This window comes from Hypomesus transpacificus, chromosome 1 (assembly GCF_021917145.1).
Source record: "Hypomesus transpacificus isolate Combined female chromosome 1, fHypTra1, whole genome shotgun sequence".
Taxonomy (NCBI): domain Eukaryota; kingdom Metazoa; phylum Chordata; class Actinopteri; order Osmeriformes; family Osmeridae; genus Hypomesus; species Hypomesus transpacificus.
The window spans coordinates 12,454,380-12,466,533 of record NC_061060.1 but is presented as its reverse complement, the minus strand read 5'-3'; the positions used below and the strand labels follow the sequence as shown (position 1 = coordinate 12,466,533).

Below are 12,154 nucleotides of genomic sequence, written 5' to 3'. Positions count from 1 at the left end.
CTCTGTCTCTGTGTGTGTGTGTCTCTGTCTCTGTGTGTCTCTGTCTCTGTGTGTGTGTGTCTCTGTTCAAGTTCAAGTCTTTTATTTGTCAGGTGCACAGAGCAACACAAGGTTAGACTGGGCACTGAAATTCTTAAGACAAGACAACGCAAGCACTTGGCATAACATAACATATAAGTACACAGAACAAATTTACATCTATGCTGAGCTTACATAAGTGAACTTCCTAAATATACAGATAGCAATAAATAAACGACTATACTAACCCTAACACTAAAACTTCCTAAATTACAGATAACAATAAATAGTACGCTATACTAACCCTAATACCAAAAAAAAAAAAAAAAAAAAAAAAAAACCTGTTACAACCCTATAAACTAATCTAACCTAAATGGAGTACAGTGCAGTAGTGCAAATTTACAGATCAGTGACTTTGTCAATGACCAAACAGGAGCCTGGTGGCGAGGTACAGTAGTGCAATGTTACTGAAAGAGCAACCAGTAGCTGAAAGTGACAGTGTATAAGTGACTAGTGTGCAGTAAAAATGTCCATATCAGTGTCCATTGAGAAGCCTGATGACCCTTGGGTAGAAACTGTTGTCCAGTCTGCGTGTGCGCGACCGGATGCTGCGGTAACGCCTGCCAGAAGGCAACGGGGTAAAGAGACTGAAGGATGGGTGGGAACAGTCTCTTAGAATCCTGCTGGCTTTCCTAAGGCAACGTGTGTGGTAGGTGTCCTGTAGGGCTGGGAGCTTCCTGCCGATGATGAACTCAGCAGAACGGACCTCACTTCGTAGGGCCTTGCGGTCCCGGTCTGTGCAGCTCCCATACCACACTGTGATACAACCAGTCAGAATGCTTTCTATAGTGCATCTGTAAAAGTTAGTAAGGATGACTGAGTCCATACCAAACTTCTTCAGTCTCCTCAGGAAGAAGAGGCGCTTACGGGCCGTTTTGACCACCTTGTCCGTGTGAACAGACCAGGTGAGGTCATTGCTGATGTTCACCCCGAGGAACTTGAAGCAGCTGACCTTCTCCACTTCCGATCCATTGATGAATAGGGGTGCATGCTCCTCCTCCTGCCGCCTCCTAAAGTCCACAATCATCTCCTTGGTCTTGCTGATGTTAAGAGAGAGGTTGTTGTCCTGACACCATGATGTCAGGGTGTCAACCTCCTCTCTGTAGGCTGACTCGTCACTGTCAGAGATGAGGCCCACGATGGTTGTGTCGTCAGCAAACTTAACGAGGAGGTTGGAGCTGTGCGTAGCCGCACAGTCGTGGGTGAACAAGGAGAACAGGAGAGGGCTGAGCACACAGCCCTGGGGGGTGCCTGTGTTGGTGATCAGTACAGATGAAGTGCGGTCACCGATTCTCACCACCTGTGGCCTCCCCGTCAGGAAGTGGAAGATCCACTTGCAGAGGGAGGTGCTTAGTCCCAGGTCCACAAGCTTGGAGACCAGTCTGGAGGGGATGATGGTGTTGAATGCAGAGCTGTAGTCAATGAACAGCATCCTCACATATGTATTCCCCTTGTCCAGGTGGGAGAGAGCGGTGTGCATGGTCAGAGCGATGGCATCGTCTGTAGACCTATTGGACCGGTATGCAAACTGCATAGGGTCCAGTGTGGGGGGCAGCGAGGAGCAGATGAATGATTTGACTAGCCGCTCGAAGCACTTCATGATGATAGAGGTCAGTGCTATTGGGCGATAGTCATTCAGACATGTGACCTTGGTGTTCTTGGGCACAGGGATGATGGTGGTCCTCTTGAAGCAGGTGGGGAGTACAGACAGGTTAAGGGAGAGGTTGAAGATGTCACTGAAGACCCCTGCCAGCTGGTCAGCGCAGCCCCTAAGGGCCCTACCTGATATGCCGTCTGGGCCAGGTGCCTTGCGAGGGTTGATCTTCTTAAAGCATAACCTCACCTCAGCTACAGTTAGTGTAGGCACACCACTGGCTTGGCCTTCAGGTAGCTCCACTGCAGGGGGTTCACTGTCCCTCTCAAAGCGAGCGTAGAAGGAGTTCAGCTCGTCTGGCAGTAGGACAGAAGACTGGGTCTCATTGTAGCCTCTCCCTTTGTAGTCTGTAATGGCTTTAAGTCCACTCCACATGCGCCTGGGGTCAGAGCCATGGTAGCTGGACTCCACCTTGGTCCTGTAGGCCCTTTTCGCTGCTTTGATGGCCTTCAGAAGGTCGTATCTGGCCTTCCTGTACTCATCAGGGTCCCCAGAATTAAAGGCGACAGTACGGGCTCTCAGCTTGGCCCGGACCGCGGCATCAACCCAGGGTTTCTGATTTGGGAAAGACCGGACAACCTTCTTGGGGACAACGTCATCAATGCAGTGCTGGATGTAGCTGGAGACAGTGTCTGAGTATTCGTTAATGTCCCCATCTGCTGCGTCCCTGAACATCAGCCAGTCAGTGGTGTCAAAGCAGTCCTGGAGGGTCGCCACACACTCGTCACTCCATAGGTGAACTGACCTCTCAACCGGTCTGACCTGTTTGAGCTTTTGTTCATATGCGGGGAGAAGAAGAATGGAGGTGTGATCAGCCTTCCCAAAGGCAGGGCGGGGGAGGGGTTTGTAACTGCCCTTGAATGTTGTATAACAATGGTCAAGGATCTGGTCTCCACGTGTGAAGAAGTCAATGTGCTGATAGTATTTGGGCAGGACTTTCTTCATGTTAGCTCTGTTGAAATCACCAACAACAATGAAGGCTGCCTCTGGGTGCACATTTTCCAGACCATTGATAATCCCATACAGTTCATCCAAAGCAGCGGCCTTGTCTACCTGGGGGGGGATGTAGACTGCACTCATGACGACCGCAGTGAATTCCCGAGGTAGATAGAAGGGTCTGATTTTTACAGTTAGCAGCTCAAGGACCGGAGAGCAGTGAGATGCTAATACCGCTACATCCGTAGCCCAGAGAGAGTTAACCATAACACAGACCCCTCCGCCCCTGCACTTCCCTGAGTCAGCTGTTCTGTCCTGGCGGTATATGGTGAATCCCGACGGGGTAACCGCTGCGTCGGAGATCTCCGGAGACAGCCAGGTCTCAACGAACGCCAGTACACAGCAGTTCCTGATGTCCCGTTGGAATTTGACACGAGCGTTAAGTTCATCCATTTTGTTGTCGATGGACTGAACGTTAGCTAGTAAGATGGTTGGAAGAGCAGGTTTGAAGCATCGTTTCCGAGTTCGAACAAGGACTCCAGCACGCCGGCCACGTTTCTTCTTTCTCCGTCTAGCGGGTAAACAGAACGGCGAAACAGCAAAGGGCCAGCTGCAGTCCGAGCTCGCACTCCGAGAAGTGGAATTAAAGTTCGTAAAATGATCCTTGCCAAGTGACAACTTAATGTCCAGAAGTGTCTGCCGGTCGTACTGAATAAACGACAATATAACATTGACAAAACAAGTAACGAACACTAAAAAGACTAACAAAAAGCTGGGTTTTTGCGGAGCTCTTGTCGACGCAGCCATCGCGTAGGCGCGCCGGAAGGGATGTTTTAAGAAGACAGTCTGTCTGTGTGTGTGTCTCTGTCTCTGTGTGTGTGTGTCTCTGTCTGTGTGTGTGTCTCTGTCTGTGTGTGTGTCTCTGTCTGTGTGTGTGTGTGTGTGTGTCTCTGTCTGTGTCTCTGTCTGTGTGTGTCTCTGTGTGTGCACGCGAGTAAGGCACCTGCAGCGTGGCGTTCCCCCTGCCGTTGGTCAGGCTGCTCCCCTGCAGCTGGGCCTTCAGCTTGGCCAGCTTCTTCTGGGAGAACAGCAGGAAGGCCCCCTGGCGCGGGCCCGGCTCCTCCCTCTTGGAGCGCCAGCGCTGGACGGAACTGAAGTGCCGCGCAGCCGCCTGGGGGTCCAGGCGGGCCAGGACCTCGTCCAGACACCGGGCCTTACGGATCACCTGCGGAACCGTCACGTTTCAGCATTTAGCCGACGCTTTTCATCCAAACGAGATACGAGTGCAGCAGATGAACTTGGACTAGAAGCGCATGGTTTTAAGAATGTGACGGCGGTGAGCGACGAGGAACGGTCTGTATTTATGCGGGTATTGTCTGTCTGTATTTAATGGTATACCGTCATCTCAACTGTCATACTGCAAATCAGAAAATGTGTTTCTGTGTACCCAACAGTTTTCAGGATTTCTTGGGAACGCACCACGTTATTTCTCATTGTCCTCGAGAAAGAGGTGCGTGTGTGTGTACCTCGTAGTTGTCCTGGAGGAAGGGGAACTGTTTGGACTGCAGGAACGGGGTCTTGGGGATGTCCAGGCCGTCCTCTCCGTACAGGAACTGGACCACGCTGCCGTCACTGTCCCTCACCGTCAGGTCATACTGGACCACCAGACCCTCCAGGTGCTTAATCACACATCTGTAACGCGGCACAGCAAGGGGGGTGGGGGGAGGTGAACCAGGGGTTAGAGGAGGAGAGGGGAAAGAGGCTTGAGAGGAAGAGAAGTAAAGAGGAGAGGAGGCTGGTTACCAGAGGTTGAGGAGGAGAGGGGGAGAGGGGAAAGAGGCTTGAGAGGAAGAGGAGTAAAGAGGAGAGGAGGCTAGTTACCAGAGGCTGAGGAGGAGAGGAGGAGAGGGGAAAGAGGCTTGAGAGGAAGAGGAGTAAAGAGGAGAGGAGGCTGGTTACCAGAGGTTGAGGAGGAGAGGAGGAGAGGGGAAAGAGGCTTGAGAGGAAGAGGAGTAAAGAGGAGAGGAGGCTGGTTACCAGAGGCTGAGGAGGAGAGGAGGAGAGGGGAAAGAGGCTTGAGAGGAAGAGGAGTAAAGAGGAGAGGAGGCTGGTTACCAGAGGCTGAGGAGGAGAGGGGAAAGAAGCTTGAGAGGAAGAGGAGTAAAGAGGAGAGGAGGCTGGTTACCAGAGGTTGAGGAGGAGAGGAGGAGAGGGGAAAGAAGCTTGAGAGGAGGAGGACATGGTGAGCCTCACCTCTGCAGGTACCCAGACCTGCTGGTCTTGACGGCCGTGTCCACCAGCCCCTCGCGCCCCGCCATGCAATGGAAGAAGAACTCCTGAAACAAACACACACAGACACCCCCCACCGGAGACCCAGACAGGCTGCATCAGAACCCCAGAACCGGACACCTCCAGGGGGAGCAGAGGGACATGCTATTCCGTCTGTGTGGTGTTTACCGGGGGCTTGATGCCGGTGAGGAAGCGCCCGGACACGAAGCCTCCAGACCGCGGCGAGCTGTCGTAAGGCTGGAAGCAGGGCAGGGACTTCCCCGTGGGCATCAGGGGAGGCCGCCGGCCTTCCAGCTCGATCTGGCCCAGCAGGCAGGAGATCTAACCAAAACACAGGGTGGTGGAGGTCGACATGGGTGGGGCTGGGTGAGACTGAATGTTTGCGTGCGTGTGCGAGATTGTGTGTCTATTGGAGTTGTGTGCGTGCGTGTACCTGCATGGTGTTGACAGTAGAACCCTTGGCTCCAGACTGTACCATGAGCTGGAGGTTGTTGTCTGGGAAGGAGCAGTGCAGACCCAGAGGCATCACCACCTGCACACAGACATGGTTAACGCGGGACGAATACCTCCCTCACGACTTCACTCACAACCTCACTCACTACCTCCCTCCCTCACGACTTCACTCACAACCTCAACTCACTACCTCCCTCCCTCACGACTTCACTCACAACCTCACTCACTACCTCCCTCCCTCACGACTTCACTCACAACCTCACTCACTACCTCCCTCCCTCACGACTTCACTCACAACCTCAACTCACTTCCTCACTCGCTACCTCAATCATGAACACGACTCATCCACCAACCTGGTGGCATCCCCATCGAGAAAACAGACACGCGTAACCCAGGAACGCTAACTTCCTCCCACTTTGCCACCGACCTTGTTGATGTCGTTGTTGACCTGATTGGCCACTTCCTTGAACTTGAGGTCGACCATGTTGAAGTCTCTCTGGTCGGGGTTGAGGTGGGCGTCCTGCCAGCGTCCCCGCGCCTCCTCTTCCCCCACCCCCTCCGCCAGGCTGAACGTTGCCTGCAGGGCCTGGGAACAACAACAACCACCACCACGTCAACGACAATGAACGACGACGCTGGCATGGCAGTGAACCTTGCAGTTGAATGTTGGTCCTCGCCCTGTCGCCCTGGTGTCACCTTGGTGCCACACTTCAAAGATTCCTGGATGATCCACTTCCTCTGGCGGTTAGCCCCTTCCTTCACCAAGATGTCTTCCACCCCTGAAACACACACAAAGGGTGTGTCACACAGTTTGTCTCTGTGTGTGTGTGTGTGAAAGTGGGTGTTGCTCTGTGGTGTGCCTTTGAAATTCAGTGTAACACATCGGTATCGAAGATGTCTGTCCTTAACCACAGACAATGAAAGATCATGATTACTTTAATACTGCTTGAAATGCTCTGATAATAATCTAGAATGTTTGAACTATGCCCTTCTATATTAGCTCATGAGAACACGCAACATCAGGGCCATTTCTAGGAGCCCTATATAAAGCCTAAACAAACGCTATCTAGCACCATGAATGCAGCGTCTTCTGTCTGTGCTTGCGAAAGCTGTGTTGATGTCACCCCCAACATTGCTTACGGTAGTAAAACCTCCCATATTGTGATAACATTTAACTGCCATTCATTACTGTATACTCAACTTGACTGTATCAGACAGTTGCAATTTACAGATCTGTAATACATAGGTTGATATTGTCTTGAACTTGTGCTTGGCAATTCGCTTCATTGACTTTCACAGCAATTGGGTATTAAAAGTAAATGCAAAAAGCCAATATGCAAACACTTTATCTCACACAGGCAATGCAAACCTGCATATATTCAAATACCCCTCGAGTGACAGTTAGTCTATGATTGTGTGTGTGTGTTGGCTGTGTGAGAGAGTGTGTGTGTAAGAGTAGTTGCGTGTGTGAGAGTGCATGTGTGTGTGTGTATGTGAGACTGTCTGCGCGTGCAGTGTTTCCGCTATGTTAATTTTACCGTGGTGGCCAGCCACGGCTCAATTTCTGCCGCCACGGTATCAGAAATAAGGCTGTACAAGGGGGGGGGGGGGGGGGGGGGGGGGGGGGTCGGACAGACCTGCCCCCACTGCTAAAAAAATCCTAGAGGAAACACTGGTGTGTGTAGGAGTGCGCGTCAGACTAAGTGCGTGAGCGCGTGTCAGAGTGAGAGTGCATGTGTGCGAATGTGCATGAGAGAGTGTGAGCGTGTGTGGGCGTGTGTGGTACCCATAGTAAATCCCCGGTAGAGCTGCAGGTAAGCGGTGAAGAGGCGGGCCAGACAGCTGAGCAGCTTCCCGCTGGTCTGCCCTCCGTAGAGCTCGTAGCAGCAGTGGACCAGGCCGTAGGCCGAGCTGCCGTAGTGGGCCTTGTCCAGCACCCCCACCAGCAGCTCCCCCTGGCGGAACAGCACCTGCAGCAACAACTCTCTGGTCACACAGAGCTCCCAAACACCCTCCGGAATCGTCCATCATGGCCATACTGTGTGTGTTCCTGCAAGTCAGGTGTGTGTGTGTGTGTGAGGGGGGGGGGGGGGGGGGGGTTACCTGTGAGTCACACATTGTGTCAGGAGAGTAGCCTGGAACGGGCCTGGGTGGGTTCTTGATCCAGGCCTTGGAGGGGATCTTGGCCTTGCCCGTCAGGTTCAGAGGAAGGGCCTGATTTGGTATAACATTCAGCAGTAATGTTGACACCACCTGGAACACACATACACACAAAATTAGGTTAAACAAACTAATTGTTGGCTCAACATTAAAAAAAAATGGCACTGGCCCGGGCCAGTGGGTTGGAAACTTAATAAATTTACATTTAGCAGACGCTCTTATCCAGAGCGTCTTAATGGCCCCACGACCATTTTTACTGGCCCCCCCTCCAAAGGTTGTAATTTATCATTGTTACAAAACCAAAGACTAAGTTATGTTATTCTGTTAATATGTTTAACCATTTGTTAAACACATAAAATAATTTTTATAAAAATAACAACAATGAAATCACATTTCTAGTAATAAAAAATAAAAAGGTAATAGTCAGCAAAACAATTGACTTTTAACCTCAAACATGACGTGCTCTCTTCCCTGCTGACAGCCATCTCTGCACAACTCTGTCTGACAGAAACTGAAACCTCTGGTCCGTCAACGCTAATATATAAAAACTTCGATAGCATTTCATCAGTTAGATACTAGTCTTAAGAGTCAGATGGCTGAGCGGTGAGGGAGTCGGGCTAGTAATACAAAGGTTGCCGGATCGATTCTCCGCCGAGCCAAATGACGTTGTGTCCTTGGGCAAGGCACTTCACCCAACTTGCCTCGGGGGGAATGTCCCTGTACTTACTGTAAGTCGCTCTGGATAAGAGCGTCTGCTAAATGACTAAATTCTCCAGCTACTGGTTGCTCTTCAGTAACATTGCACTACTGTACCTCGCCACCAGGCTCCTGTTTGGTCATTGACAAAGTCACTGATCTGTAAATTTGCAAATTTTGTGTATTAGGGTTAGTATAGCGTACTATTTATTGTTATCTGTAATTTAGGAAGTTTTAGTGTTAGGGTTAGTATAGTCGTTTATTTATTGCTATCTGTATATTTAGGAAGTTCACTTATCTAAGCTCAGCATAGATGTAAATTTGTTCTGTGTACTTATATGTTATGTTATGCCAAGTGCTTGCGTTGTCTTGTCTTAAGAATTTCAGTGCCCAGTCTAACCTTGTGTTGCTCTGTGCACCTGACAAATAAAAGACTTGAACTTGAACTACAGAGCATTTTTGGAGAAATCTGTATAGCATTGAGGATTTTCTGCACCCTACCCGTAAGTGTTGCTGGCGGAGAACGGGCTTTCAGCAAAATGAAGCTAGTCAAAAACTACCTGAGGTCCACCATGTCCCAGGACAGACTGAACAGTCTTGCTCTTCTCTCGATTGAAAGCCAATTGGCAAGAGCATTGGACTTTAAGGACAGTGTTTCCCACACATAGACTAATTTGTGGCGGTGCGCCACAGAATCAACACCGGCCGCCACACATTGCGTTTCGTAAAACATTTTTTTATTATCGCTATTTAGGTTAAAACACGCAGCGTATTCGTTCAGCTGCATTTCCTTTCCCCTGCTCTCCCTCCGTCTCTCTGTCACTCATGCATCTTTCCCACATATGCACACAGTCACAACGTCAGCACACGTTAGCAACAATGCATACATATGCCGTTCTAGTAAGACCGACAGCCATATCAGCGAGCCTTCAGCATTAGTGCCGTAGCTAAAAGTCGAGGAAAGTTGAGGCTACTTTTCGCTAGGTACCTTACTCACATTTACATTTAGTCATTTAGCAGACGCTCTTATCCAGAGCGAGTTACAGTACTCGGAAGTTTCCCCTTCGTTCTTTTGGTGAGAAGTCTCAGGAGCTAGCTACTTACTCGGCGTCATGGAGCCGACCAGTTAAATAGTTGTTTAGCACTAGCGTTGCTACATGCATAATGCAGAAATGATATGTTAGTTGTTGTTAATTTGTGAAGGTGTGAATCATTTTGGATTAATATTTAATGTAACAAATTATTAACAAATTAACTGTGTAACGAATTATTAACGAAGCAATTATTACGACCCCCCCCCCCCCCCCCCCTCCCCCGCCACAATTAGATTTCTAATCTGTGGGAAACACTGTTAAGGACCTTATCAGGGATTTTGCCAACAAGAAGACCCGTCAGTGGGCATTTTCTGCGACTCAGTGATATGTTTGGGTATGGCCCTGGGGGGGGGGGCCCTTCCGGACTTCTTGTATAGGGGCCCAGAATTTGGTGCTACGGCCCTGATCATGGTACTATATAATTGATATTGAACCACTAAATCACCTTTTTACCTTTATATGCTATATTATTGAAAACCTGATGCAAAGGTGTTGATTGATTGGTATTGACTTTAAAACAACAGAAATAAAGCCAATTGTGGAAGCCCAGATAAGCAGTTTGAGTGCCAGAGAGAGAGTTAGAACAGACTAGTACATAGTCACAATCATTAGTTTAGTTAATTCATATACGACAGTAATAATACAGATAGGGTCATTTGCGTATGGCAGTAATATGCGGATGCGGTGATTCATATACGACAGTAATAATACGGATAAGGTCATTCGCGTATGGCAGTAATATGCGGATGAGGTCATTCGTATACGGCAGTAGTATACGGATAATAGCCGGCATAGTTAAGTAGACTAGATTTAATAGAAACTGCGCGTACCTCTGAAAAATACAATAAAGAACATCAGTGGTCAGAATTATTGCATGTAAATACGCTCACATAACCAAATAAGTAGGTATTAGATCAAATTTAGAGCTGTCAAACGATTAAAATATTTAATCGCGATTAATCGCATTAATGTCATAGTTAACCCGCGATTAATCTCAATTAATCGCACATTTGTATCTATTTTAAATGTCCCTTGATTTCTTTTTCATCCATTCTTTTTTCAAATTGTAATGCTCTTATCGACATGGAAAAGTGGTTCGGATTGCTTCGTGCAAAAGTTTTTTTTTAAATTGAAAACAACATTGCAATCGCCTGGCTTTGACGAGCAGGCAGAGAATTCGCATCAGCTGTGTGCTTGGCTGTGTGCCATAAAAATTCTATTTTCGACTCCACGACGTGTTGCGATGATACCTCATTCCCTCCGGCTCAGTTCACAACGACAGAACACACTGATCACTTTGGTCTTGTCAATGGAACCATTTGGCAACCTTTTAAAAGTAAACTTTCCATTCAGAATCTTATTGGCATCCTTTTCGGCGTCTGGCGCTGGCAATAAACTCAAAACATAACGTTAGCCTCCTACCAGAGAATGTCTAATATCCGTAAACGGGCTCTGCTACGACTGTTTAGCCGGCTCGCAAACCCAAACAAGTGGGTGTGGCGTGCCTGTTGTTTTGTTTCCGGTCTAGCTAGATCCGGTGTGGTATTGTAGTTTTTCTGACGTCAGTGTTGTTGTTGCAACAGAATGTGAAAAAAAACTACAAAGTTTGCTAGGTCAAAAAGAGCGTTAATCGCGCAAAAAAAAATTGACGCCGTTAATAACGCGTTAAACTGACAGCACTAATAAAATTATATATATATATGACTGTATATCATGGTAAATAGAGAGGAGCAAACAACCGGACCGGCCGCATCAGCAGTAAGTTCAGGCGAGACAGCTCAGCGCGTCCCGTTTAGGACTCTCACTAGAAGCGGTGTTGGACGGACATTGTCCGTTTTTCTTAGTGATTAAAAATTAAAAGGAATAGACTCATCTAAATTGCCAGCGCCCAGCGCAGGGCTACGCCCAGCAGCTGACTCAAAACTGGCGTTGTCACACTCTCATTTAGGCCCTACCCGCTTGACGCTCACCCTTTCACACACTCTCTCTCTCTGTTTCTTTCTCTCACCCACACCTCACACACGCTCACTCACCACACACGTTCATACACCACACGCATACACACACGTTCCTCGCAAACCATTGCCCACTTGAACCCCACAAGTACAACACACACACAACGCTCCCTCGCACTAACACACACACACTCACCCACACTCACCCAACGTCTTCCCCGTTCCCACCACACACACACTACACCATACCTTCACACACACACCACATAGCTCTTCTCACACACACACACACGCACAACACATACACACTACACACAAACACGCACACACATTACACACAAACACGCACACTCAAACTTTGTGGGTTTCTAACTCTCATAATCTCGTTTGCACTGGAGGTTGGCTGATTAATTGGGCTGCCAATAGATAAGAAAACAAGAACAAGTTGTAAATAACTGATAGGAGAGACAAGAAACTGTGGGGGCATTTGGAGAACAACATCACTGTCAACTTCCTCCTCCTCCCATACACAAACACACGCCTCCCGCTTGGGATGGGCATAATTTATCGACGATCGATTATCGATCATTAAGAATTTAGTCGATGACATTATTTGTTCATCGATAAAACTAATGCGTGTTCTGTTGCGTAGTGTGAGTCTTGAAGGAATGCAATGGATTTCGCTATGTGGCAGCAATATTTTTTTTTACCAAATTAAGCCAATGTCTGGAAAAAAACGCCACAGGCCTACTCAGTTACTGGCGAGTTTCCATGTATTTCAAAAGTAAACATGAAGAGGTCACGGCGAAGTGTAGCGTGAGACCATATTGACTAAAAAT

At 48.6% G+C, this 12,154-nt stretch overlaps 1 protein-coding gene across 1 annotated transcript in view; it reads right to left on the bottom strand.

Annotated features, from left to right (window-relative positions):
* The window catches only part of polr1a (RNA polymerase I subunit A), a 43,841-nt gene that overhangs the window by 6,576 nt on the left and 25,111 nt on the right, over positions 1-12,154 (bottom strand). Inside the window, exons 14-22 of the mRNA XM_047019510.1 lie at positions 7,514-7,663; positions 7,197-7,380; positions 6,107-6,189; positions 5,838-5,996; positions 5,391-5,489; positions 5,126-5,278; positions 4,922-5,004; positions 4,195-4,360; positions 3,672-3,893 (exon numbers count right to left, since the gene is read on the bottom strand). Coding sequence (XP_046875466.1) covers positions 3,672-3,893; positions 4,195-4,360; positions 4,922-5,004; positions 5,126-5,278; positions 5,391-5,489; positions 5,838-5,996; positions 6,107-6,189; positions 7,197-7,380; positions 7,514-7,663 — 1,299 coding nt within the window. The remainder of the gene's footprint in view (positions 1-3,671; positions 3,894-4,194; positions 4,361-4,921; positions 5,005-5,125; positions 5,279-5,390; positions 5,490-5,837; positions 5,997-6,106; positions 6,190-7,196; positions 7,381-7,513; positions 7,664-12,154) is intronic.